Genomic DNA, 20,884 nt, shown 5'->3' on the forward strand with positions numbered 1-20,884 from the left:
CGGCCGGGCCTCGGCCCTCAGGGTCGCTCTGAGCGGCACCCCTCTTCTGCAGCTGCCAGAGAGGAGGAGCCCCCAGCTCAGCACTGGGGTGGAGGGGGCGCGCCGGGGCGTAGCGGGCGGTCGGAGTCGCGGGCCTCGTCTGCTGCGGGTTGAGCCGCTTTCCTGTTTAGTGTTTAAAGAGCAGCAGATTCCTGGGATGGGCAGTGGGCGGAGGCGGTGGCCTGGAATCTGCATTTTTGTGCATCTCAGCTGGGGACGCTGCGGCGTGGACTGGTTTGGACAAGTCCACTTTAGCTGCCCCTCGTCTTCACCGGGTGCCGCGGCTCCAGCTCGCCCGCTCGCACCTTCAGGAGCGGCTGAGCAAGGCGGGTCTCTGCCCCCTCAGGTGTGCTTTTGAAGGTGGGCGCCGCCGTGGCCTGGAGCCCGCACCGCCGTCCCCCCTCCGGCCCCGACGCCCGCCCTGACCCCCGCTATCCTCTCGGGCTCCTCTCGCTCGGGTCGCCCGTGGCCCGATGGCCAAGTCCCGGCGGTCTCACCTCGCTCAGGGGCGGCCCTGCCCCCCGCGTCTCTCTGGAGACCCCCCTTTCCTGGCTGCTGGCTGCTCTCCTCTCCTTTACCCTCTTCTCTCCTGGCTCCCCCGGAACCCCGGTGCTTCCTGGATTCTTTCCCTGGCGTCCACGCCCCCTCCGGGGGCCTGGCTCGGGCGACCCCCACCCCGCCCGTGTCTAGGTGGGCGTTCTCTTCAGCCGTGGACACGCCCCCCGGGGTCCCACCTGCTTGCTGGCTCCGCCCTCGTCACGTGGGTCACCTCAAGAGGCTCCTGGGCCCCTTCTGCGCCCCACAACCAGGAGGCCGCCGGGTCCCGGCCCCCTCCCCCTGCCCAGCAGGCGCCTCCCTTCCACGTCCTCGCCGCTCGCCGGGTTCTGCCTCTTCTCCGGCCTCCGGCCTCGCCCTTCCCCGCCATCTGTGCTAGTTGGGGTTTCTAGGGAAGCAGGCTCCGGGAGGTTCTGGAAACCGTGTAAGACTTTCATACAGTGGGGACGCGCGAGCCCCAGGCCTGGAGAGCAGGTTGCAGGAGGAGCTGGCTGGAGCGAGAGGGCAGGCTCTCCTCCGGCTGCCGAAATCCCTTCTCCCTTGAGGCCTTCAAGTGACTGGCGGAGACGTGGCTCGTGGCCGAAGGCTGTCTCCTCGGTGGACTGTAGACGTGGCCAGCACTAGGTGCCATCCGCTCACGGGAGATGTAAGTCCACGGAATGTCTCACAGCACCAACCAGGCCAAACCCCTGGCTGCCGCCCGGCTAGGTGACCCACGAGCCCGGCCAGCTCTCCGTCCTCCCCTGCGGTCAGGGCACGTGTCCTTGAGCGCAGAGCCAGGCACACAATGGATGGCCCGAGCCGAAGCCCGAACACACGACTGAAGTGCCGCCCCAGCCCCTGCTGGCTGATGGAGCAGCTCGGTTCCCCTGGTTCTCCTGCTTGCTCTGTGTCCAGCTGCCCTCGCCCCCCAGGGCTCCCCTGCGCCCCCCGGGCTGCCCTCACCCCCCAGGGCCTCCCCTGCGCCCCGTGGACTGCCCTCACCCCCCAGGGCTCCCCTGCGCCCCCCGGGCTGCCCTCGCCCCCCAGGGCTCCCCTGCGCCCCCCAGGCTGCCCTCGCCCCCCAGGGCTCCCCTGCGCCCCGTGGGCTGCCCTCACCCCCCAGGGCTCCCCTGCGCCCCCCGGGCTGCCCTCGCCCCCCAGGGCTCCCCTGCGCCCCCCGGGCTGCCCCTCGCCCCCCAGGGCTCCCCTGCGCCCCCCGGGCTGCCCTCACCCCCCAGGGCTCCCCTGCGCCCCCCGGGCTGCCCTCGCCCCCCAGGGCTCCCCTGCGCCCCCCGGGCTGCTCTCGCCCCCCAGGGCTCCCCTGCGCCCCGTGGGCGGCCCTCACCCCCAGGGCTCCCCTGCGCCCCCCGAGCTTCCGGAGACGCTCGGTTCTCTCTCTGGAAGGCCTCTTCCTTCCGCTCCGCGTTGCCTTTCCTGACCCGCGTCCTGGTGCGCCGGCCGCTCGGCTGCATCCCCTGGACCCAGACGTGGCCGCGGCCCCTGGTCGGCACTTGACGGAAGGAATCAGAATTCACGGGTGGGGCTGGGTAAGGTCTTTATTTACCGGGTAAGATTCACTTAAACAATTGGCACCTCTTCATATGAGAACGTGCTAAAGCCAGTTCTTAAAATGTACTGCTGACTGAGCAGCGGTTCATAGTTTAGATCCATTCGCTTAATCCAGCCAAGTCCCGTTGTCAATGTTTCCTAATCAGTGAAGTCCACATCACTGCATTCATATCATCAGTTACACAATTGAGCGTGCGCATCCCGTGCTTCTCTTGGCACCTGGGGCCAGTCTAGACGCAGCTCGGCCGGAAGTCGAACCCGCCGGCTCAGCTCGTCTCCTCTCTTCAATACAGCGTGGCCGGCTGCGTCCCCTGGCCCGGGAGGCACCCGCCGGCGCCAGGCCCCGTGCCGTGCTGCTGCCCGCAGGGCACTGCGCACCTTCAGCCCCACGCGGTGGGCAGGGACCCCTCGTCAGGGTGCGGCAGTTCTGGGGAGACCCCACCTTTGAGGGAGGTGGACCAGGCGACCCAGCGCGAAGCTCTGAGTTTAGGGACAGCATTCTTGTGCTCAGAGCTCTCGCTCGGCCTTAGGCTGACCCGTGGATTTGCCGTTCCTGTGGTCACAGTCGAGGACCAGCAGTTTCACACGGTCCAGCCTGAGGAGCCTTTGAAAGCCCCTGCCCGCTGCTCCCACGTCCCGGGCGGGCAGACCGAGGCGCGGCCCAGAGACACAGATGGGGCTGGGGGTCCGGCTGAGTCAGGACAGCGCCTTCTGCGAGGACATGGCCAGGCTGGGGGTGGCAGTTCAAGGAGATTTTGAAAATCATTGAAAATGAAGTTTCTTTCCTATTTTTTAATGTAAGGACGCAAGATCCTTGACTGAAAACGATGCAGTGTTCTAGACAGATCTGGGTTTAAGTCTGGACTCAGCCACACGGGAAAACGATTTCACCTTTCAGAGCCTCAGTTTCCCCATCTGTAAAATGGGGGTGGTGCAGGTGGAGGAGGTAGATGGCTTAGTGCAGGTGCATGCTCAGCCGACGACATCTACATTGTATTTATTTAGTACTTTCCCCATGTACCCTGGTTCGCCTTCCACCACCCTTCTACTTCTGGAACTGTCCCTTTAGGTGTCCCCACGTTCAGGTCACTTCCCAACTGCCCTCTGCCCACCGCGCCGCGCTGCCCCTCCTCCAGCTCCTCTTTCCCATCTCAGACGCGTCCACCCCGCGACCTGCTGAGGGGTGCACGCGCACCTGCGGGTGCTGCTGCGGGTGCTTTGCTCCCCCCTGCTGCGAGCAGACTCCTCCCCGGGCATCAGCGCCCCACAAGTGACCCGGCCGGCCCCCGCCGCGCCCCTCAGTGCCCCACAAGTGACCCGGCCAGCCCCCGCCACGCCCCTCAGCACCCCACAAATGCTGGCCCAGCCCCCGCCGCGCCCCTCAGCGCCCCACGTCGCCTCTGCCCCGACGCGCCGCCTGCCCTGTGGGAAGGGGTGGTCCCAGCCCCCCTCCTGCACTCGGGTGGGGTGACTTCTGCGCCTGTTTGGACGGCGCCCCTGAGGAGTGACCAGGGCAGCAGGCCCTGCCGCGGGAATGTTAGCTGGGGTGGCCCCGTGGGATGAGGCGGGACTGATTCCTGGAATCCTTTGTAAGTGGAAGAAATTCAGAGGGAGGGAGGGGGCCACAGAGGGGCCACATGCGGCCAAGGGACCCCAGGCCGGCTGCGCCTGCCAGACCCCTGCTGGGGAAGCAGCCTGCTGGCAGCCATTGCGGGGCACTGGCCGCGCAGCCGGTCACACGCGACGGTCACCATTCCCTCGGGCGCGCCCCAGCCCGTCCTCTGCCGTCGTGGGGACCCGGGGCCCCGGCTGCCGGGTAGGGACGGAGCTTTGGCACGAGCGCTGCGGAGACCTGAGCTCCGGCCTCATCAGGAGAGGGGCCCAGCAGCGCCCGCGCCGCGGCCGCACAGCCCATCTCCGAGCTCGTTCCCACGGGCCCAGCCCGAGGGGTGCCCACTCTCGAGCCCAGGGTTCCCGCGGTGTGGGGTACGGTCTAGCCCCTGGTGGGCGTGTCCCCTCGCTGTCGGTGGGACAGGCTCCGCCCTGGACTGGCGCCCAGCGGGAGACGCGGCGGCCAAGGCCCGCTTCGGCTGGCTAGCGGGTTACTGCAGGCTGCCCGCTGCTGGGGCTGGGGGTCAGCGGGCACACAGCCTGGGCCCCGAGCCGCCAGCCGTGGGGAGGCAGGACTGCGAGGCAGCAGGCGCCAAGGCGAGGAGGACGGGGCAGCGGGGGCCCCCGAAATCACCTCGAGGCTCTGGGGTCCCCCCGGGGTCTGGGGCCGAGCGCGGAGGCCAGCTCTGGAAGCTGAGGCACGACCCAGGCACGGGGCGAGGGGCCCATAGCCCGTGCCAGGAGGAGGGGGGAGGGGGCGGGACGCGGCCCGGGGGCAGCCATGAGGGCGACTGGCCGCCGTCCCGAGCTGCGCGCCCGTCCCCAAACCCACCTTTCCTGGGTGCCTGCCCTTGAGCCGGCGCGGGTGGAGGGGCGCGGGCAGGGGGAGCGGGCGGGGGCGCGGGTTAAGGGCCTACGCGGTGGGCATGAGCACAGGTGGTGGGCAGTGGGAGGTGGGCGCGGGCAGTGTGTGGGCGGTGTGCGTGGGTGGTGAGAGGTGGGTATGGGCAGTGGGCACAGGCAGTGGGAGGTGGGTGTGGGCGGTGTATGGGGAGTGGGCATGGGCGGAGGGCAGAGGGCGTGCATTGGAGGGCGTGGGCGTGGCGGGGGCGTGGGTGGAGGGCGTGGGCGGTGGGGTGGGTGGTGGCGTCCGCTGGGCTCGAGGCCACCCGTGACGGTGGCCGTGGAGAAGCAGCTCCGGGTCTCTCTTCCGAGTCCGCCGGCTGGACAGCGTCCCCCCCCGATGTCCCCGTCCCAACCGCAGGCCAAGCACACGCTGGTTCCCCTCAAGGCCCGGCAGGTGGGATTCTGCTGGGGGGTCTGGGGACGGCGGGCCTGGGTGTCCAGGGGGGCACGGAGCCACCCCCAGGGTCCTCACAAGAGGCTGGAGGGAGCACGTCGGGGGGGACGCGGAGGGGGGAGGGCTGCTGCGCCCCTGGCGTGACGGGGAAGGGGCCGCGGGGCGCGGGGTCCAGGAGCAGGAGGACGCGTGCACCTGCGGGGTCAGGAAGCAGCGGCGTGTCGGTCTGACGTCCAGTGCTGGGGGGCGTGCATTGGGACTCTGGACCAGGCGCTGGCGTCCATTCCCGGGGGGCGAGACTCGGGCAGCCGGGACAGGGACGCACCTGCCCGTGCTCAGCAGCCTCGGGCGGCCCCAGGACTGGGGTGAGGGGACCCCCCCGGGGGCTCCCGGGATGTGTGCCCCCGGTGGCCTCTGCCCCCCCGCCCCGGGCACTGCCCTCAGCCGCTGCCCTCTGGCGGCCACGTGTGGCCAGGGGCTGTCCCCACCCTCGCCCGGCCTTGACTCGAGCCTGGGGTCGGCCTCCGCAGCTCCCGGCGGCGCCGGCTCGTCGCCCAGCAGCTCGGGCCCGGGGGATGTCCTCGTGACTGCGGGGGGCCACCCCCGTGTCTATCCCCTGGGGGTGGGCCGGGGCCCAAGGGGGCTCCAAGCTCCTGGAGGGGGCGGGGGCCCAGGCCCGCGACGGGCGCAGCCGCTGACCCCCGGCCCCCCGCAGGGACGCTCGTCTCGGCCTTCACCGTGCTGTGCGGCGCCCGGACCGAGCTGGCGGACAGGCACGTGTGCTGCGTCTTCTGGCTGAACGTGGCGGCGGCGCTGCTGCAGGCCCTCACGGCCGTCGTGCTGGTGGGCTGGGTCATGAGCATCTTCTGGGGCATGGACATGGTCATCCTCGCCAGTGAGTGGCCGGCGGGCCTGCGCTCGGCCGGGGGACGGCGGGCGTGGGACCCGCGGGGCGCCCGGGCCCTGGCGGGGGCTCCTGGTCGTCCCCGGGGCGGGCTGGCGGGGAGCTCCTGTCCCCGGGGCGGGCTGGCGGGGAGCTCCTGTCCTCCCCGGGGGGGTTGGGTGGGGGTCTCCTGTTCTCCCGGGGTGGGCTGGCGGGGAGCTCCTGTCCTCCCCGGGGGGGTTGGGTGGGGGTCTCCTGTTCTCCCGGGGTGGGCTGGCGGGGAGCTCCTGTCCTCCCCGGGGGGGTTGGGTGGGGGTCTCCTGTTCCCCTGGGGTGGGCTGGCGGGGGTCTCCTGGTCGTCCCCAGGGCAGGGTGGGTGGGGGTCTCCTGTCCCCGGGGCGGGCTGGCGGGGGCTCCCATCCTCCCCGGGGTGGGCTGGCGGGGAGCTCCTGTCCCCAGGGCGGGCTGGCGGGGGCTCCCATCCTCCCCGGGGCGGGCTGGCGGGGGCTCGCAGCGCCCGTGGCTCCCACCCACCTGCTGGATCAGGTCCTGGGCAGCAGAGATGGGGGCGGGCGGTGGGGGCGCCCCTCGCACTCCGGAAGGAAGTGGACGCCAGGCTGGGCAGCGCAGGGCCTGCCACTCCGCCAGCCAGGTCGAGCCTTTCAAACCGGGCCCCGTGTCCGGTGACGCTGGGCTCGTCATTCCTGATTCGTATTACGTGGACCTTTGTCAGTTGTTTAGCATAAACGTGATTCAGACACAAAGTGCTCTGTGGCAAAGGGCTTCAAGTTTCCAACTCCAGCTGACCAAAGACAACCGGGCTGACATTTAAATTAACACGTCTCCAAGCAGCCGCCCCGACCGCAAGGGCCTCCTGCTCGGGGGCCACGGCTCCCACCGCCACGTCTCCTTCGGGTCTGGCCCCCCTCTCCAGCCCCACCTGACCCCTGGCCTCTGCTGCGCCCACGCAGCCCTCCACGGTGGAGCGGTCAGCACGAGAGGGCCGATGAGCCGTGCCGGGCGGGGGCAGCGGAGAGGAGCTGGCAGGGGGCTGGGATGGTGCGGAGCCACCCGGAGTGACCCAGGCTGAGGTCAGGGTGCGTGAGCGTCCAGGACCAGGCGCCAGGGCCAGCGAGGCCGCAGGGCAGTGACCGCTCCGGCCATCAGGGCCCGAGCTGCTGGGTGGCCCGGACGGGCAGCGAGTCCCCAGGAGCCGAGGTCAGGCCAGCGGATGGCCAAGGCAGGCCTGGGGCCGCGGTGGGGAGGGGGCCGTCCCCCGAGACCCCCCTGCCCACAGGAGCCGGCGTCTGCCCGGCACTCTGCTTGGAGGGCCGCCCGGCAGGGGCTCCTCCAGGGAGGGCATGGGGAGGCGGCCAGCGGCGGGCGGTGGTCACGGGTTAGGGTCGTAGGCCTGCTGGAAGGCTGCGGACGAGGGGAGTGCCCCCGGCCCCCTCAGGGTGCCGGAAGTGGAAGTCTGGGGTTTCCAGCGGGGCGTGGGGCTGCCCAGGGCTGCGGGCGCGGCCGGCACTCGTGCGTGTGCCCTGGGCCTCAGGCCCCGCAGGGTGCCCACCTCGGCCCCGCCCCCTGCGCCAGCCGCTCCGCGAGCGGGCCTTCGGCCCTCGGGCCCTTGCTCTGGGAGCCTCGGCGCTGACGTGGCACAGGCACCCGCGGCCCGGGGCGCAGGCCGCGACCCTGGGCTGGAGGGTTCTGGACTGCTGTCTTCAGCCCCACACCCGGAGCTGGGCCCCGAGGCCGGCCGCAGGGCTCACGTCCTGAGAGGAGGGCCGGGGACGAGCCACCCCTCCGCCCGCCGCCTCCTGGGCTCTTGACTGCTGGCAGCTCCTCTCGACGCCTGGGGTGGGGGCCGGAACCGGGGCAAGGACCCCCGCCCCACCTGTCCCCCACGGCGGGCCGGTCGGCTGCTCGGGGGCCTGGGCACGCTGGCGGGGCGCGGGCTCACAGCAGGCATTTAGGACGCCCCTTAGGGCTGCCTGTGAGCGCCAGGCCGCGTCGTGGTGGCCACGCCAGCCTCGTCCACCTGACTGTCACCAACCTCGGCGAGGGACACCATGGAGGAGGCGTGGCTGCCACCAGGGACGGCGCCCTGCGCAGGACGGTGTCCTGGGCGGGACGGCCGAGCAGGCCGGCTCTGTGACAGGGGAGCCCGGCCCCCTCTGCTTGGGACGCTGGCTCGGGGCCACGCTCTGGGGACGCCATGGCTCTCTCTGCGAAAGCGAGAGACACTTTCAGGCGTTAATGGCTCAGGATGACGCGGACGTGCCCAGACTCCAAGGAGGGAGGCTGGGGCGGTGGGTGGCCGCAGGGCCGAGGCTAGCGGGGTCTGTCGCTAAGCCGGTGGCCAGCAGCAGCTGCTCGGCGGCCAGGACGAGGCCGCAGGCCCCTGCCCCCTGCGCCCGGCCGCTCCGCATCAGTGGGGCCCCCTGGCCTTCCCAGCTGTGGCCCCAGCGCCCGCTCCGGGGTCTGCAGGGCTCGCCTCCTCCTGGGGCCCCAGGCTTGGCCAGACAGCGGGTCGGAGCTAGGTCACTCGGCCACGCCGCCCCGAAGCTGCCCACCCCCATCACCCTAGAATCCACCCCGAGGCAGACGTGGACTGGGGGGTCGGAGTATGGAGGGCGGGCAAGCCCAGGGAAAGGCGTCCTGCCAGGTGGGCCCCCGGGGAGGGGCGCCCCGTGTGCCCTCCACAGCCAGGCCCGAGCTCGGCCTCTGGGCGCTGCTGGCCGGCTGCCGCTCCCGCCCCGGGGGCCCCCCACCTGCCCCGGGGCCCTCCCTGGCTCGCCCTGGGGCCCCTCCTCCTGGCCGCCACACCCTCCCCAGGGCCCCACCCGGCCACCACGCTCGCCCTGGGCCCCCCTCCCGGCCGCCACGCCTGCCCTGGGGCCCCCCTGGCCGCCGCGCTCGCCCCGGGGCCCCCCCCCCGGCCGCCACGCTCGCCCCAGGGCCCCCCTCCCGGCCGCCACGCCCGCCCCGGGGCCCCCCCCCTGGCCGCCACGCTCGCCCGGGGGCCTTCCCTCCCGGCCGCCGCACCCGCCCTGGGCCCCCCCCTCCCGGCTGCCGCGCCCACCCCAGGGCCCCCCCCGGCCACCACGCCCACCCCGGGGCCCCCCTCCTGGATGCCACGCCTGCCCTGGAGGCCCCCCCTCTCCCAGCCACCATTCCCGCCCTGGGGACCCCCTCCTGGCCTGGGCTGCCTCTCAGCCTCTGTCTGTCTCTCTCTCTCCCCCCTGCCATGCTGCCTGCGCCCCGCGCTGCCCCCCAGTTTCCCAAGGTGAGTCTGGCGGACGCGGCCTCGAGCCGGGGCCTCTGCCCTCAGGAGCCCCGAGCTCCCAGCAGTGCCCATGCCCACGCGGTCGCGGTGTCACGCTGCCACCCCTCTATCAGGGAAACTGTCTAAACAGAGGAATGTGGATGGTGCCCCCATCTCAACCCCGCCCTGCACCCACCCCCCACCGGGCGCGAGCCCCGGACCCCGATGCTGCAGGTGCAAAGGGCGGGGCAGCGGCGCAGCCACCGGAGCTGCCCGTGCGCGGGCTGCCAGCCAAGGGGTGCGCCAAGCGCCCAGACGCACTGCTTCACCTGTGAAGACTCCAGTGGGACCTGCTGAAAATTTAACAAGAGCACCCTGGCCCTTTCAGACACGGTCACAACGCCTTCAATTCCACACCGTCAGCTTTTCCTGCTGGCCTCGTGGTCCACGGCCCCCCGCCTGTGCCGGACACGGGGCCCCCGCCCTCCCTGCGCCCCCCCCCTGCCCTCCCCTGCCCACCCCTGCCGCCCTCATCCTGTCGCCCACCCCCTGCCGCCCTCCCCCTGCCCTCTCTGCACCCATCCCTGCCCTCCTCCCCCTGCCCCCCCACCCTCCCCTGTCCTCTGTGCCCACCCCTGTCCTCCCCCCTCCCTCTCTGCACCCACCCCTGCCCTCCTCCCCCTGCCCTGCCCTCCCTGCACCCGCCCCTGCCCTCCTCCCCCTGCTCCCCCCTCCTGCCCCTGCCCTCCCTGCACCCCTCTGTCCTCCCCCTGCCCTCTCCCCACAGGCCCCAGAGGCCGCTCCGACCCCCTTGGGGGTCGTCTGCAGGGGCTTCTGGGTGGACCCCGAGGCCTCCACTGCCGCCCACCGCCACCCCGATGTCCTCTCCCGCTCCAGCTAGGCCCCACCTCGTCCTCCACCAGCCCCCGGCCCCGCTGGAAAGCCCACCCTGCGAGCAGCCGGCCTGCTGTGGTGGGCAGCACACCCCGCCTGACGCACAGCTGCCCGCCGTGGTCGGGGGCGCCGGGGGCCGGGCCGCGGCCTCTCACCGGCCCCTCTGCTTCTCCCCGCAGGCTACAAGGAGCAGGGCATCCCGCAGCAGCTGTGACGCCGCGGAGCCGTCGCGAGCCCGGCGCCAGGACCTTGGTGTTTTCCCCGCTGCCGCGCCCGGGCTGGGCGTCTCTTAGAAGCACCCGTTCTGAAGTCAACCTGCCTCCCTCGGCAGGTGCCGCGCAGCCGGCTCCGCGCTGCCCATGGGCACAGGCCGGGGTGTCCGGGCAGCAGGCAAGGGGGGCCTCGCTGGGGGGGGCTGGCCGAGGGGGCAGGGCTCGGGGGCAGCCCCCCTGGGCCCCCTCCCGCCCCTCCTGAGCTTCTGGGCCGAGGTCCCTGTGGCAGCATGGGGTGGGCGGGGGTGGACGGGCCCCCGGCCCAGATGGACAGGCCCCCGGGCCCCCAGCCAGCCGAGGCCTGGGGAGTGGACGGTGCTGCGCGGCCCGACCCCGCCGCCCCAGCCTCCACGGCCTGGCGCGGGCCCTGCGCCGGGAGCAGAGGGCGCCCCGTGGAATCGCCAGGCCAGGCCCGCGCCTTCTGTGTAGACGTCGCACCGCGTAGGCCCACGTCGTTTTCCTGAGCCCCCGGGGCCTGGCGTGCTCGATGCCGACAGCTTGGAGGTGGAAAGGCGGCAGGCGGCCGTTGGCGCACGCGGATGCGTCCCCCTTCCCAGCCCGGCAGCGCCCCCAGGCCCCCGGGCGGGCACGGGAACTGCAGAGCAACGCGGGAGCACCACGGCTCTGGATGCGCACGCTGCCCACGGCCTCCTCTCGGCCCGGGCAGCGTCTGCCCCACATGGGGGGCGGAAGAGCGCCCCGTCTCATGGCCGTTTGGATTTTGGGGTTGCGGCAGCGACGTGCGGGGCTGGGCCCACTCGCAGAGGCGCGGCCGGTCGTCCCCGAGAGCCCTCAAGGCGGCCACAGAGGGCCCCGCCGCCGAGTTCTGGGCCGACGGAGAGAAGAGGACCCGAGGTGCCGCGGCACGGCAGGCCCAGGTCTGCTGGAACGTTCTGTCAGGACAGATGGGAGGCCGGAGTGGGGCTGACTGAGCAGAGGGCCACCCCTGGGCCCACCCCGGGCACGGCCCACCCTTGCTGTGGCCCACCAGAAGCCCCTCCTGTGGGCTCATCTCCAGGCTCAGCAGAAGCCAGCCGGGGGCCGGGTCCCTCCGTTGTCCCCTGACGGGTGTGGACGAGCAGGGAGCCCTCAGCCCTGGCTGCAGAGGCCCCGTGCCCCGGGGAGCGGCTGCCCAAAGCCCCTGCCTGGCACAGCCCCCTCTGCCTGGATGGAGGGCAGCCGGCCCCGGGGCTTTCCAAGCCCAGAGCTGCCCCGGCCTGAGCCCAGACGCCTCCCTGGCCCCCGCTGAGAAACGGGGTGACGGACGCCTGCGTCCACGTGCGCCCTGAGCCCTGGACGGGGGTTTCTGTGCCGGGTGGGCCCTCCCGAGCTCCCGGGGGCACCGTGCTCTGCGCCCGGCCGCCAGGGGCTGAACCCCTTCTCCAGTTTGCGCCCCCTCCCGTGGCCCGTGCCCCCTTCTCCAGCCTGCCCTCCTCACCCCGGCCTTGCCCCCCGCCCCCACCACATGGAGAGCGCTGCATCTTCAAACGGTGTCACCCATCGGGCTTCTCCAGAACGCCCCCCGCAGCGCGGGCCCAGGAGGCCGCGTCCAGTCAGGGAAACGGCCCCAGCCGAGGGGAGCGGTGGCCCCAGGCTCCACTCCGGCAGGCGAGGTTGCGGCCCCCACTGCGCTGCCCTGGGCATCGGGCTGGCCGGGGGGACGGCTGCGCCCCCTGGGCACTGGGTCGTACCGCCGGGCGCCGGGCTCTGAGAGCAGCCCCCTGGCCGGGCCTGGCTGACCCGCCGTGTGGAAGCCCCCAGGCACCTGTGGGAAGCGGAAGGTGGGACCCAATGGCCTGAAGGACCCCGAAGGCAGCTGCCCGCCCCTCCACCGCCCCCCGTGCGGCCCCCCGTGCAGCCCCCTGCCTCGCTGGGCGGTCCCTCAGCCCACCGCTCTGTTCGGGCAGGCCCGGGAGGCACGCCTGTGGAAGATTCCGGAGCAGGTGGTGGGGACAGCGCCCAGGGCTTCCCGGTGACCCCAACGCCAGGTCTGTCCTCGGGCGCGGGGCGCGGGGCAGGCCATGGCTAGGAGACGCAGAGAGAACAGCCACAGGGCTGCCAGCCCCCGGGAATGGGCCCAGCTCTCCGAAAGGCAGCTGCACGCGCCCCAGCGCCCCCAGCGCCAGGCTGTGGTGACCACGTGACTGGGCCGCACCGGGGCCGAGGAGACAGGGCACTGGAGCCCCCAGGGCCCGGCGCGGGGGGCCTGAGACACAGAGCATTCCTGGGACCCTGGCACCGAGGAACCAGCCCCAGACCTCCCCGTCCCCGCCCACGGGGGGGTCCCAGGGGCCCTCCTGCCCTCCTGCCCCCGGCGCCGGGGCGAGCCAGGGCGGGGCTGCTGCTGGGCGGGGGTGGTGGCGCTGTGGTCACGAGTGGGACGGCACGGCTGGGCTGCAGTGCCGGTCCTGTCCCCAAGCGGGCCACGGGGCGCAGCCGCCCTCTCCAGGGTCGGGGGCCCGGGGCCTCGGGTGGGGGCCGGGGGCTGGAGCCCGTCAGCCCATCTGGGGACTCCTGGGGCGGGAAGCTCCATCTTGCCATCACACACAGCGCCACTGTGTCACACTCAGCGTCACACTCGGCTGTCACACTCGGGGTCAACTCAGTGTCTGTCACTTGGCTGTCACAGCGTCACATTCGGCTCAGTGCCACACTGCCAGTGTCACACAGCTATCATGCTCAGTGTCACACTCAGCTGTCACATGATGTCAACTGTGTCACTTGACTGTCACACAGCATCACTTGGCTCAGTGTTACACTCAGTGTCACACTCAGCATCACTCTTGGCTGTCGCATGGTGTCACTCAGCGTCACTCAGCATTGCACTTGGCTGTCACTGTCACAGCGTCACGCTCAGGCCCCTGCTGTCCCCGGTCACTCTGCAGTGGGCAGTCCCGGGTGCGGCCGGCCCGAGCGCGGCCCTGGGGGAGGGTCCGGCCCTCCTGGGGAGCAGCGCCCGCCGCCTTGCCCGGCCTCGCCCGCCTTCCCAGGGCAGGAGCCCCCCCGAGGGCTCAGGCGTGTCTGGGGGGCGGCTGGGGGGGAGCTGGTCTGGGAGCCACGCCTTCACGCGTTTCCTCCCCGCTGGACTCCCACGCTGGGGCTTCCGCGTGTGCACACTGGACACGTGTGGTGACCAGGTCCTGTGGGGCTTCAGGACGAGCCCGGGGGGGCTGAGGGGGGAGCTCTGCTGCCTCATGCCTCAGTTTACCCTCCTGTGGGTCAGAGACCAGCAGCCACTCACCCTCATGTCTGTCTAGGCAGCGGCTCAAGGGGAGAGCCAGAAAAGGGGAGGGGGGCGCGCTCCCCCCGAGCCTGTCACGGGGGGGCCAGCAGGGCCCACTTATGGGTACCCCAACTTCCCAGGGCAGCCGGCCGCCCGCTTTGCACTTAGCCTTCCTCCCCGCCTGGACTCCCCCACCTAGATCACCCAGCCCAGGGCAGACCCGCTGCCCATGGCCCCCCACCTCCCCCCCCACGCCACACACATTGTGCCCGGGATGGGACTTGGTGTCCCCAGGAGCCCCCGCCCCGCCCTGAGCCCCCCCACAGGGACTCTCGGTGCTGTGGACGCAAAGCCCGCTTCGCCCCGCCCGGGCCCTGCGCTGGGAGCCGCTGTGTCCGAGCTGCATCCCTCCCAGCCCCCCGGGCCTGCCCCTCGGGGCCTGCGCAGAGGGCGCCCGTCCCCTTCCTGGGCCACAGGCTGCCCCCTCCCGAGGCCCGTCCTGCTCGGCCCAGCAGGAGCGGCAGAGGGAGCTCCCGGCCCGGCCAGCGCGTGCGAGGACGCTCCACGGGGGAGGGGGCTGTGGCCGCTCGGCCCTCCCCGTGGGCGCCTGGCCGGCCCCTCCCACGGGCGAACGTCCCGCCGTCGTACCCGTGCCGGTTGTTCTCTTTTAACATACATAATGCACAGGCTCTGCGCGCCGGGGATTTGCACACGTGTGCTGGAACCGGCTCGGCTGGTGCACGGCTGGCGCACGGCTGGCCCGGGGTCTCCGCTAAACTGACCGCTCCACGTTCCCACCGCTCTGACCCGCCCCTGAGCCTCCCCCGCTGCCGCGCCACCCTGCCCGGAGCCGCCCGAGCCCACGCTCCCCGGGACGCCACCCAGCCGGGTTCCTCTCGGCCCCTCCACGACTGGACGCTGCCTCGGCTCCCAGAGGGGCAGACCTCGGCTGCGGGGAATTCGGAAGCTTCCGGAGCGAGTCTGGTGCGGAGTTGCGCCCGCCCTGCTCGGGGTCCCCACGTGCCTCGAGGGCCGGGCAGTGCTCACCCCCCAGTGCTCTGCCCGCTTTCCCACGCCCCGCCCCGCGGCGTCCTGTACACGTGTGAACACGAGCCCCGTGCGCCGTGTCCGTGACGTCCACACACTGACCCGCCACAAGCACCAGGCATGGCACCTCTTCCAGGCTCGTGACTTTTTAAGTCCTGGAACTACGGCTTTGGAAACCCCTTCCCCGTTTTCTATGTAATAAACGTTCGTTGGACCCTCGTGGTGGTTTCCCCTGCTCGCTGCAGCCCTCGGGGAGGACGGCGCCCCCACGCAGGCCCTGCCCTCTCGGTCCTCTCCAGCCACCGCCCCGGGAGCCCGACCCTCGGCCGCGGGAACTGAAGCCGCCGCGGCACAACCCGACCATGATGCTCGCTGCGCCCAGGCCCCGGCTCCTTCCTGCCACGCGCCCACCCGTGGAACCGGGGCGCAGGCCACCCCCAGGAGGCCGCATCCTCCGAGACGAGGGCCGGGTGTGCCCAGGGGCCCTCCACGCGGCCCAGCACCCTGGCCCCCGCGCCACCTCCCGCGGCTGCCGCTGAAGGAAGGGTCAACCACCCGGGCCCCGAACCCAGCCCTGGCCCCGCCGCCCCCACCCCGGCCCTCAGTGCGCCCGCACCCTCCCCGAACGAGGGCATCTCTCCCGCTGCTGCTCGGCTGGAACGGGGACAATCGCGCCAAAGGGGGGCCACAGAAGGGGAGACACGGGTTTAGGGTAGGACAGGGCCAGAGAACCCCGGCGATGAGTGCGCAGGGGGAGAGGAAAGCCGGGCCCACACCCCTTCCCAAGCGGGTCAGTTGGACAGTCGGTCAAACACGCTGCCTCCTGCCCGGGGGTCTCACCCTGCGCGGGCAGCAGCTCGGGAGGCACCAGGTGGCCGCCACGCAGCTGGTGGGTGCCCGTTGGCGCCCGCTGCCTAGCCTCTGGGCCTGGCGTAGCCGGGCTCAGGCAGACGCAGACGGTGAGGAGATGCGCCGGGGCCCGGCCGCCCCGGTGTGGGCTGACCCTGGCGTGCGAGCCGCTGCAGGGCCAGCGATACCGCTCCTCAGCTGAGCGGCCGGGACACGCTCCTTTCCTAGAGCGGCTGGCGCTGACTTCAGCTCCATCGATGACCACCTCCCGTGATGCACGCGGGCTCGGCTGCCAACCGTCCCGGGCGCACGAGCGCACGTTTCTGTGAAATAACAGCCACGTGGCGACCCAGTGCTAACACGCCCACGGCGCAGGACAAGCCGCCACCCGGCAGGCAGCGAAGGGCGAGGCCCAAGAGGGGGCGGTGGGAGGAGCTGCGCCGGGACCCCCGCTGCTCGGAGGAGAGCTTTCTCTTCTTTCTTCTCCCAGCCTTTTTATTTCCACTGGACGTAGTTATTTTCAATCAGGCTTTTAAAATAATTTACAGGCACCACAGCTCACCCTTCCCAGTGCCCCGCGCTGTACACGCATGTCCACGTGCCGTCCCGTGTAGTTCTGCGAGTACAGCTGTGTGACCCAGCCCACCGTTGGGCGACAGAAGCACTCGCCCCCTCCACAGTTTCCTGCCTTTGTGATCAATCTCCCCAACTCAGCCTGTGGCAATCCCTGCTCTGTTTTCCATTGCTCTAGATTTTCCTTTCTCAGAAGGTCACGGAAATAGAAAACCTATTGAAACTGCCTCCTTTCTCTTGGCACAATGCACCTGTAATTCATCCATAGTGGTTGTTGCACATGCCAGTTTGTTCATTTTTATTACTTAGTCGTGTTCTGTGGTCACAATATTGATATACAGGATCTTTGTTGTCATTCATCGCAAAATAGTTCATGATTTGTGATTTCTTCTTTGCGCCATCAGTTATTTAGAATTGCATTGTTTAATTTCCGAATGTGTGAATTTCCCTTCTTCTGTTGTTGATGTTCAGTTGGCCCCATTGTTCTTGGGAACATACTAGCTGGGATTTTAATCCTTCACGCACGGAGGCTTGTTTCACGGTCCAGGCACGGTCTACCCTGGAGAGAGTCCCACCAGCACTTGAGGACGACGTGCCGTGGGAGTGGACTGGCACGTTTCTAGAAGCCCGGCCGGCTGCCCTGCAGGGTGGTGCACGTGGAGAATTCTCCTTTCTTGCCTGGTCTCGCCATCATTACTGCTGAGCCTTCTGTTTGGTCATTCAGCGCTGCAGGTTTTTACTTCAGGTATTTGGGAGCGCTTACCTGCTTGTAATTATTTTATCTTCCTAGTGGATCGACTCCTTTATCATTCTAAAATTTCCCTCTTTATCTCTACTAAAAAGGCTGTTTCGTCTGATATTAGCAGAGCCGCTTCAACTTTCTTATGCTTGCTGTTCGCTGGATAGATCTCTTCAATCCCTTTACTTTCAATCTACTTGTATCTTTGAATCTAAAGTGTGTCTCCTGTAGACAGCAAATAGTTGTTTTTTTTAAGCCAATCTGAGAATCTCTGCCTTTTGATTAATTTATTCACATTCAGTGGTGCTGGCAGAGGCGGCTTTACATCTGCCGTTCTTTGTTTTCATGCGTTGTGTGCCTCCCCCCGGTGTCTTCCTTTACTGCTTTCTTTGTATCAAGTATTTTCTAGTGTAGCATTTTAGTTCTTTCCATGAATTTTTTTGCTGTATTTTTAAATTCTTTGCTTAGTGATTGTTTAGGGCTTACCACATCCTCCTCAACTTATCTAATCGATTTTGGATGTCGCTAGAAGCCACGCTCCTGCACAGCCCTCCCCTGCCCTTGGGCTTCATCGTGACCCACTGTACTCCCGTGCACGTTACAAACCCAACAACAGCTGCTGAAACTAGTACTCTGCATAACTCGATGTCTTTTAAAAAAGCTGAGAGAAGGATACATTCAGAGAGCCGGTTCTAGCAACTTTCTTATTTATGGTCTTGTTTCTGCGGATTCACGTTACTGCCTGACCTCATTTCCTCACTGCACTCGGCTCAGCCTCTGTGTTGTTGCTGCCAAATGTATCACATCTCCAGGTGCAGGTCCAGCAACACATGTACATGATTATCGTGCATATGCATACATTTACCTTTTAAGTGCATTTATTTATTTTTAAAGATTTATTTTATTTCTCCCCCCCACCCCCCAGTTATTTGTGCTCTGTGTCCATTTGCTGTGTGTTCTTCTGTGTCTGCCTGCATTCTTGTCAGCGGCACTGGAAATCTGTCTCTTTTTTGTTGCATCATCTTGCTGTGTCAGCTCTCTGTGTGTACAGCACCATTCCTGGGCAGGCTGCACTTTCTTTCGCGCTGGGCGGCTCTCCTTATGGGGTGCACTCCTTGCGCGTGGGGCTCCCCTATGTGGGGGACACCCCTGCGTGGCAGGGCACTCCTTGCGCACATCAGCACTGCGCATGGGCCAGCTCCACACGGGTCAGGGAGGCCCGGAGTTTGAACCCTGGACCCCCCATGTGGTAGGCAGACACCCTATCCGTTGGACCAAATCTGCTTCCTTAAGTCCGTTTTGAGAAGAAAGGAGAAGCTGGGGGAGGACCCGAGTTACTGCCGCCTGAAGAGCTCCCTCCGGGCTCCTGCTGGGCAGCTCTGCTATCAACAAAGCCCAGCAGTTTTTGTGCCTCTAGAAACGTTATTTTGCCTTCGGTCTTGGAAGGTGGTTTGCTGGGTGCTCTTGACTGAAGGCTTTCGCTCCGCCCGCACTCTGGACACACCGTCCTGCTGTCGGTCCTGTCTGATGAGAAGCCAGCCGTTGCTCCACTGGACTCCTTGTAGGTGGCGATTCGTTTCCTCCGCTGCCTTCCTGTTCTTCCTAACGGCTTCAGGGCCAGCGTGTCTGTGACGTTCTGTGCGTGGTGCCTTCCTTGGAGGTCCCTGAGCTCCAGGACGGGTAGCGTAACGCTCTCCTCGAAGTCGGGGCGTTTCGGCCCCTCCACCTCTGAACGCCTTCTGCTCCTCTCCCTCTCCTCTCGTGTGACTCCTGCGTGAGGTGCGGGCGTGGGCAGGGGTCCCAGGCTGCTGTGTTCACTTTCCTTCACTCTTTTTCCCTGTTCTTCAGATTGTGCAATCTCTACTGATAAGTCAATTTTGTTCTTTCTTCTGCCAGTTCCAATCTTTAAAAATTTTTCATTTATCTCCCCATTATTTGCTTTCTCTGTCTGCTCTCTGTGTCCATTTGCTGTGCTCTCTGTGCCTACTCCTCTTCTCTTTGGGAGGCACCAGGAACTGAACCCGGGACCTCCCAGATGGGAGGGAGGCGCTCAGTCGCTTGAGCCACCTCGGCTCCTGCTGTGCTGTGTCTCTCATGGTCTTTCCTCTGGGTCATCTTGTGTCAGCTCGCCGTGCCTGCCAGTCTTGCCAGCTTGCTGTCTTGCTCGTCTTCTCCAGCAGGCACCGGGAACTGAACCCGGGACCTCCTGTGTGGTAGGCGGGAGCTCAATCACTTGAGCCACCTCTGCTTTCCTCCTTTCTTCTGAGCTACTGAATTTTCCAATTCCTGTGATTTTCCTTTATAAACAAATTTTGCCAAGTATTTGGGGGCTCCATGAGCAGCGAATCCCAGCCCCTGTCCAGGCTGCTTAGTTCCAGCTGTGCTGAGCCCACGAAGGGCAGCCCGTCAGGGCCCGGGGCCAGCTCTGCCCTGTCCCCGGGGGCGCGAGGGCTTGTGCAGGCCTTCAAGTTCAGTCCTCCACGCATCCCAGTGACACGCGCGAGGCCCCCTCTGCGCCAGGCTGGAGCACAGCACCCCACGGGGAGACGTCCGCGCCCCCAGAGGGGAGGGAGGGGCCTCGGGGCACCTGCTCAGCACAAGGGCTGAGGGAGCGACGGAGACCAGAGACACACACGCTTCTGATTACTAGAGCAGACACGCTTGCTGGAAAGATGAGAATAAAGGGAAAAAACCTCTTAAGGAACAAAATAAATACTCATGAGCCCATCACTGAAAAACAAGAAAAAAAATTAATTATCTGATTTTTTTCTATTTATCTTAAAATCAAGACTAAATTGCACATACAATTTTGAATTCTGGTTTTCTCAGTTAACGGTACATTGCGAGAGCTTTTCCACACCATGAAGTATCTTTGGAATATACGATTTTTGAGATCGCAGCAAAGAGTTTCTCCTCACCGCCAGTCAGGTCGCTTTAGTCCGTGCCCCGTTGTCGGACACTGTTGTGATTTCAAGTATTTACCAGTATAGAAATCACTGATGGAAATATTTTCATGCACAATCCTTTGGCTGCAGGTCTGGCCATTTCCTTTGGTCAGTTCCTAGGAAGGAAATTCCTGGCTGGGGCAGGCTTCTCACATCGCTCCACAGAGGCCACCCTGGGGAGGCGGGGAGCGCCCCGGGGGGGGGGGGGTCCCGGGACAAGCCTCGCCCTGCCGTGCGTCCCAGCGCCTCCACCAGGTCCAAGGAGGCGACCGCTGCGTGGCCCTGGCCCCTCACCACGCCCTCCCCTGTGCGCTGCTCCGAGAAGCTGCCCAGTGCAGTGCCCAGGCCGGACGCCCCAGCACCCGCTCCTCCAGGCCCCGCCGCCCCCCGCCCCGCGGCCCCCCGGCCACTGTCCCCAAAGCCTGGTGCCTCCACGCTGGGCTTGCCCTCCCAGCCCCATGGCTCCCCTGCCCACGGGCCCAGCCGCGCGAGACGCCCCCTCGCCCCGGACTCCACGCACCAAACCCAGCTGTGCGGCCCCCGCCAAGCCTTCCTCCCGCCCCCGCGGCCTCTGCCGCGACGCTCCCCAGGGCCTCCCCGCCTCGTTTGCCGTGGTCCGCCCACAGGCTCCGCGCCGGGCACAGACGGGCCCTCCGGGGACCAGCTCGTGTGCGGCCCGACCACCGGCCCCGGAGCGCGCGTCCCCTCGGCCCCAGCGCTGCACGTCCTGCCCCACGCCGGCCTCCTGGGTGGCTGCGCTCGGCCTCAGGGGATCCCTTGGGAAATCTCCCGCGGGGCCTCTCCAGGGCTGGCGTCTCCTCGAAGCCCCGGGCGTATCCCACCTCACCCCTCAGGCAGCCTGGCCAGGGCCCACTTCCCTGCCCGCCCTGTGCACTCCTCGAAAGATGATGTCTCGTATCTGGGTTCAAATCCTGCCTCTGGTCCGTACGAGTGCTCAAATCACGTGACCTTCCTGAGTCGTTTCCTAATTTATGCAACAGGGACAGTTACCCCAACAGTACCTGTCTCAATGGCAATCGTTGCTATAAAGCTTAAACAAGACACAGGAAGGGCTCATGTCTGCACACAGCAGGCTCACCACATCTGGTGCACAGTAGGCTCACCTCCATGCCTGGTG

At 67.9% G+C, this 20,884-nt stretch overlaps 1 protein-coding gene across 1 annotated transcript in view; it reads left to right on the forward strand.

Moving 5' to 3' along the window:
- Window positions 1-14,859, forward strand: part of STUM (stum, mechanosensory transduction mediator homolog) — a 51,018-nt gene extending 36,159 nt beyond the window's left edge. The window contains exons 2-3 of the mRNA XM_058309375.2: window positions 5,772-5,951; window positions 10,278-14,859. Of these exons, the coding sequence (XP_058165358.1) occupies window positions 5,772-5,951; window positions 10,278-10,312 (215 nt within the window). The 3' untranslated portion in view covers window positions 10,313-14,859. The remainder of the gene's footprint in view (window positions 1-5,771; window positions 5,952-10,277) is intronic.
- Window positions 14,860-20,884: the final 6,025 nt, after the last annotated feature.

This window comes from Dasypus novemcinctus, chromosome 13 (assembly GCF_030445035.2).
Source record: "Dasypus novemcinctus isolate mDasNov1 chromosome 13, mDasNov1.1.hap2, whole genome shotgun sequence".
Lineage (NCBI taxonomy): Eukaryota > Metazoa > Chordata > Mammalia > Cingulata > Dasypodidae > Dasypus > Dasypus novemcinctus.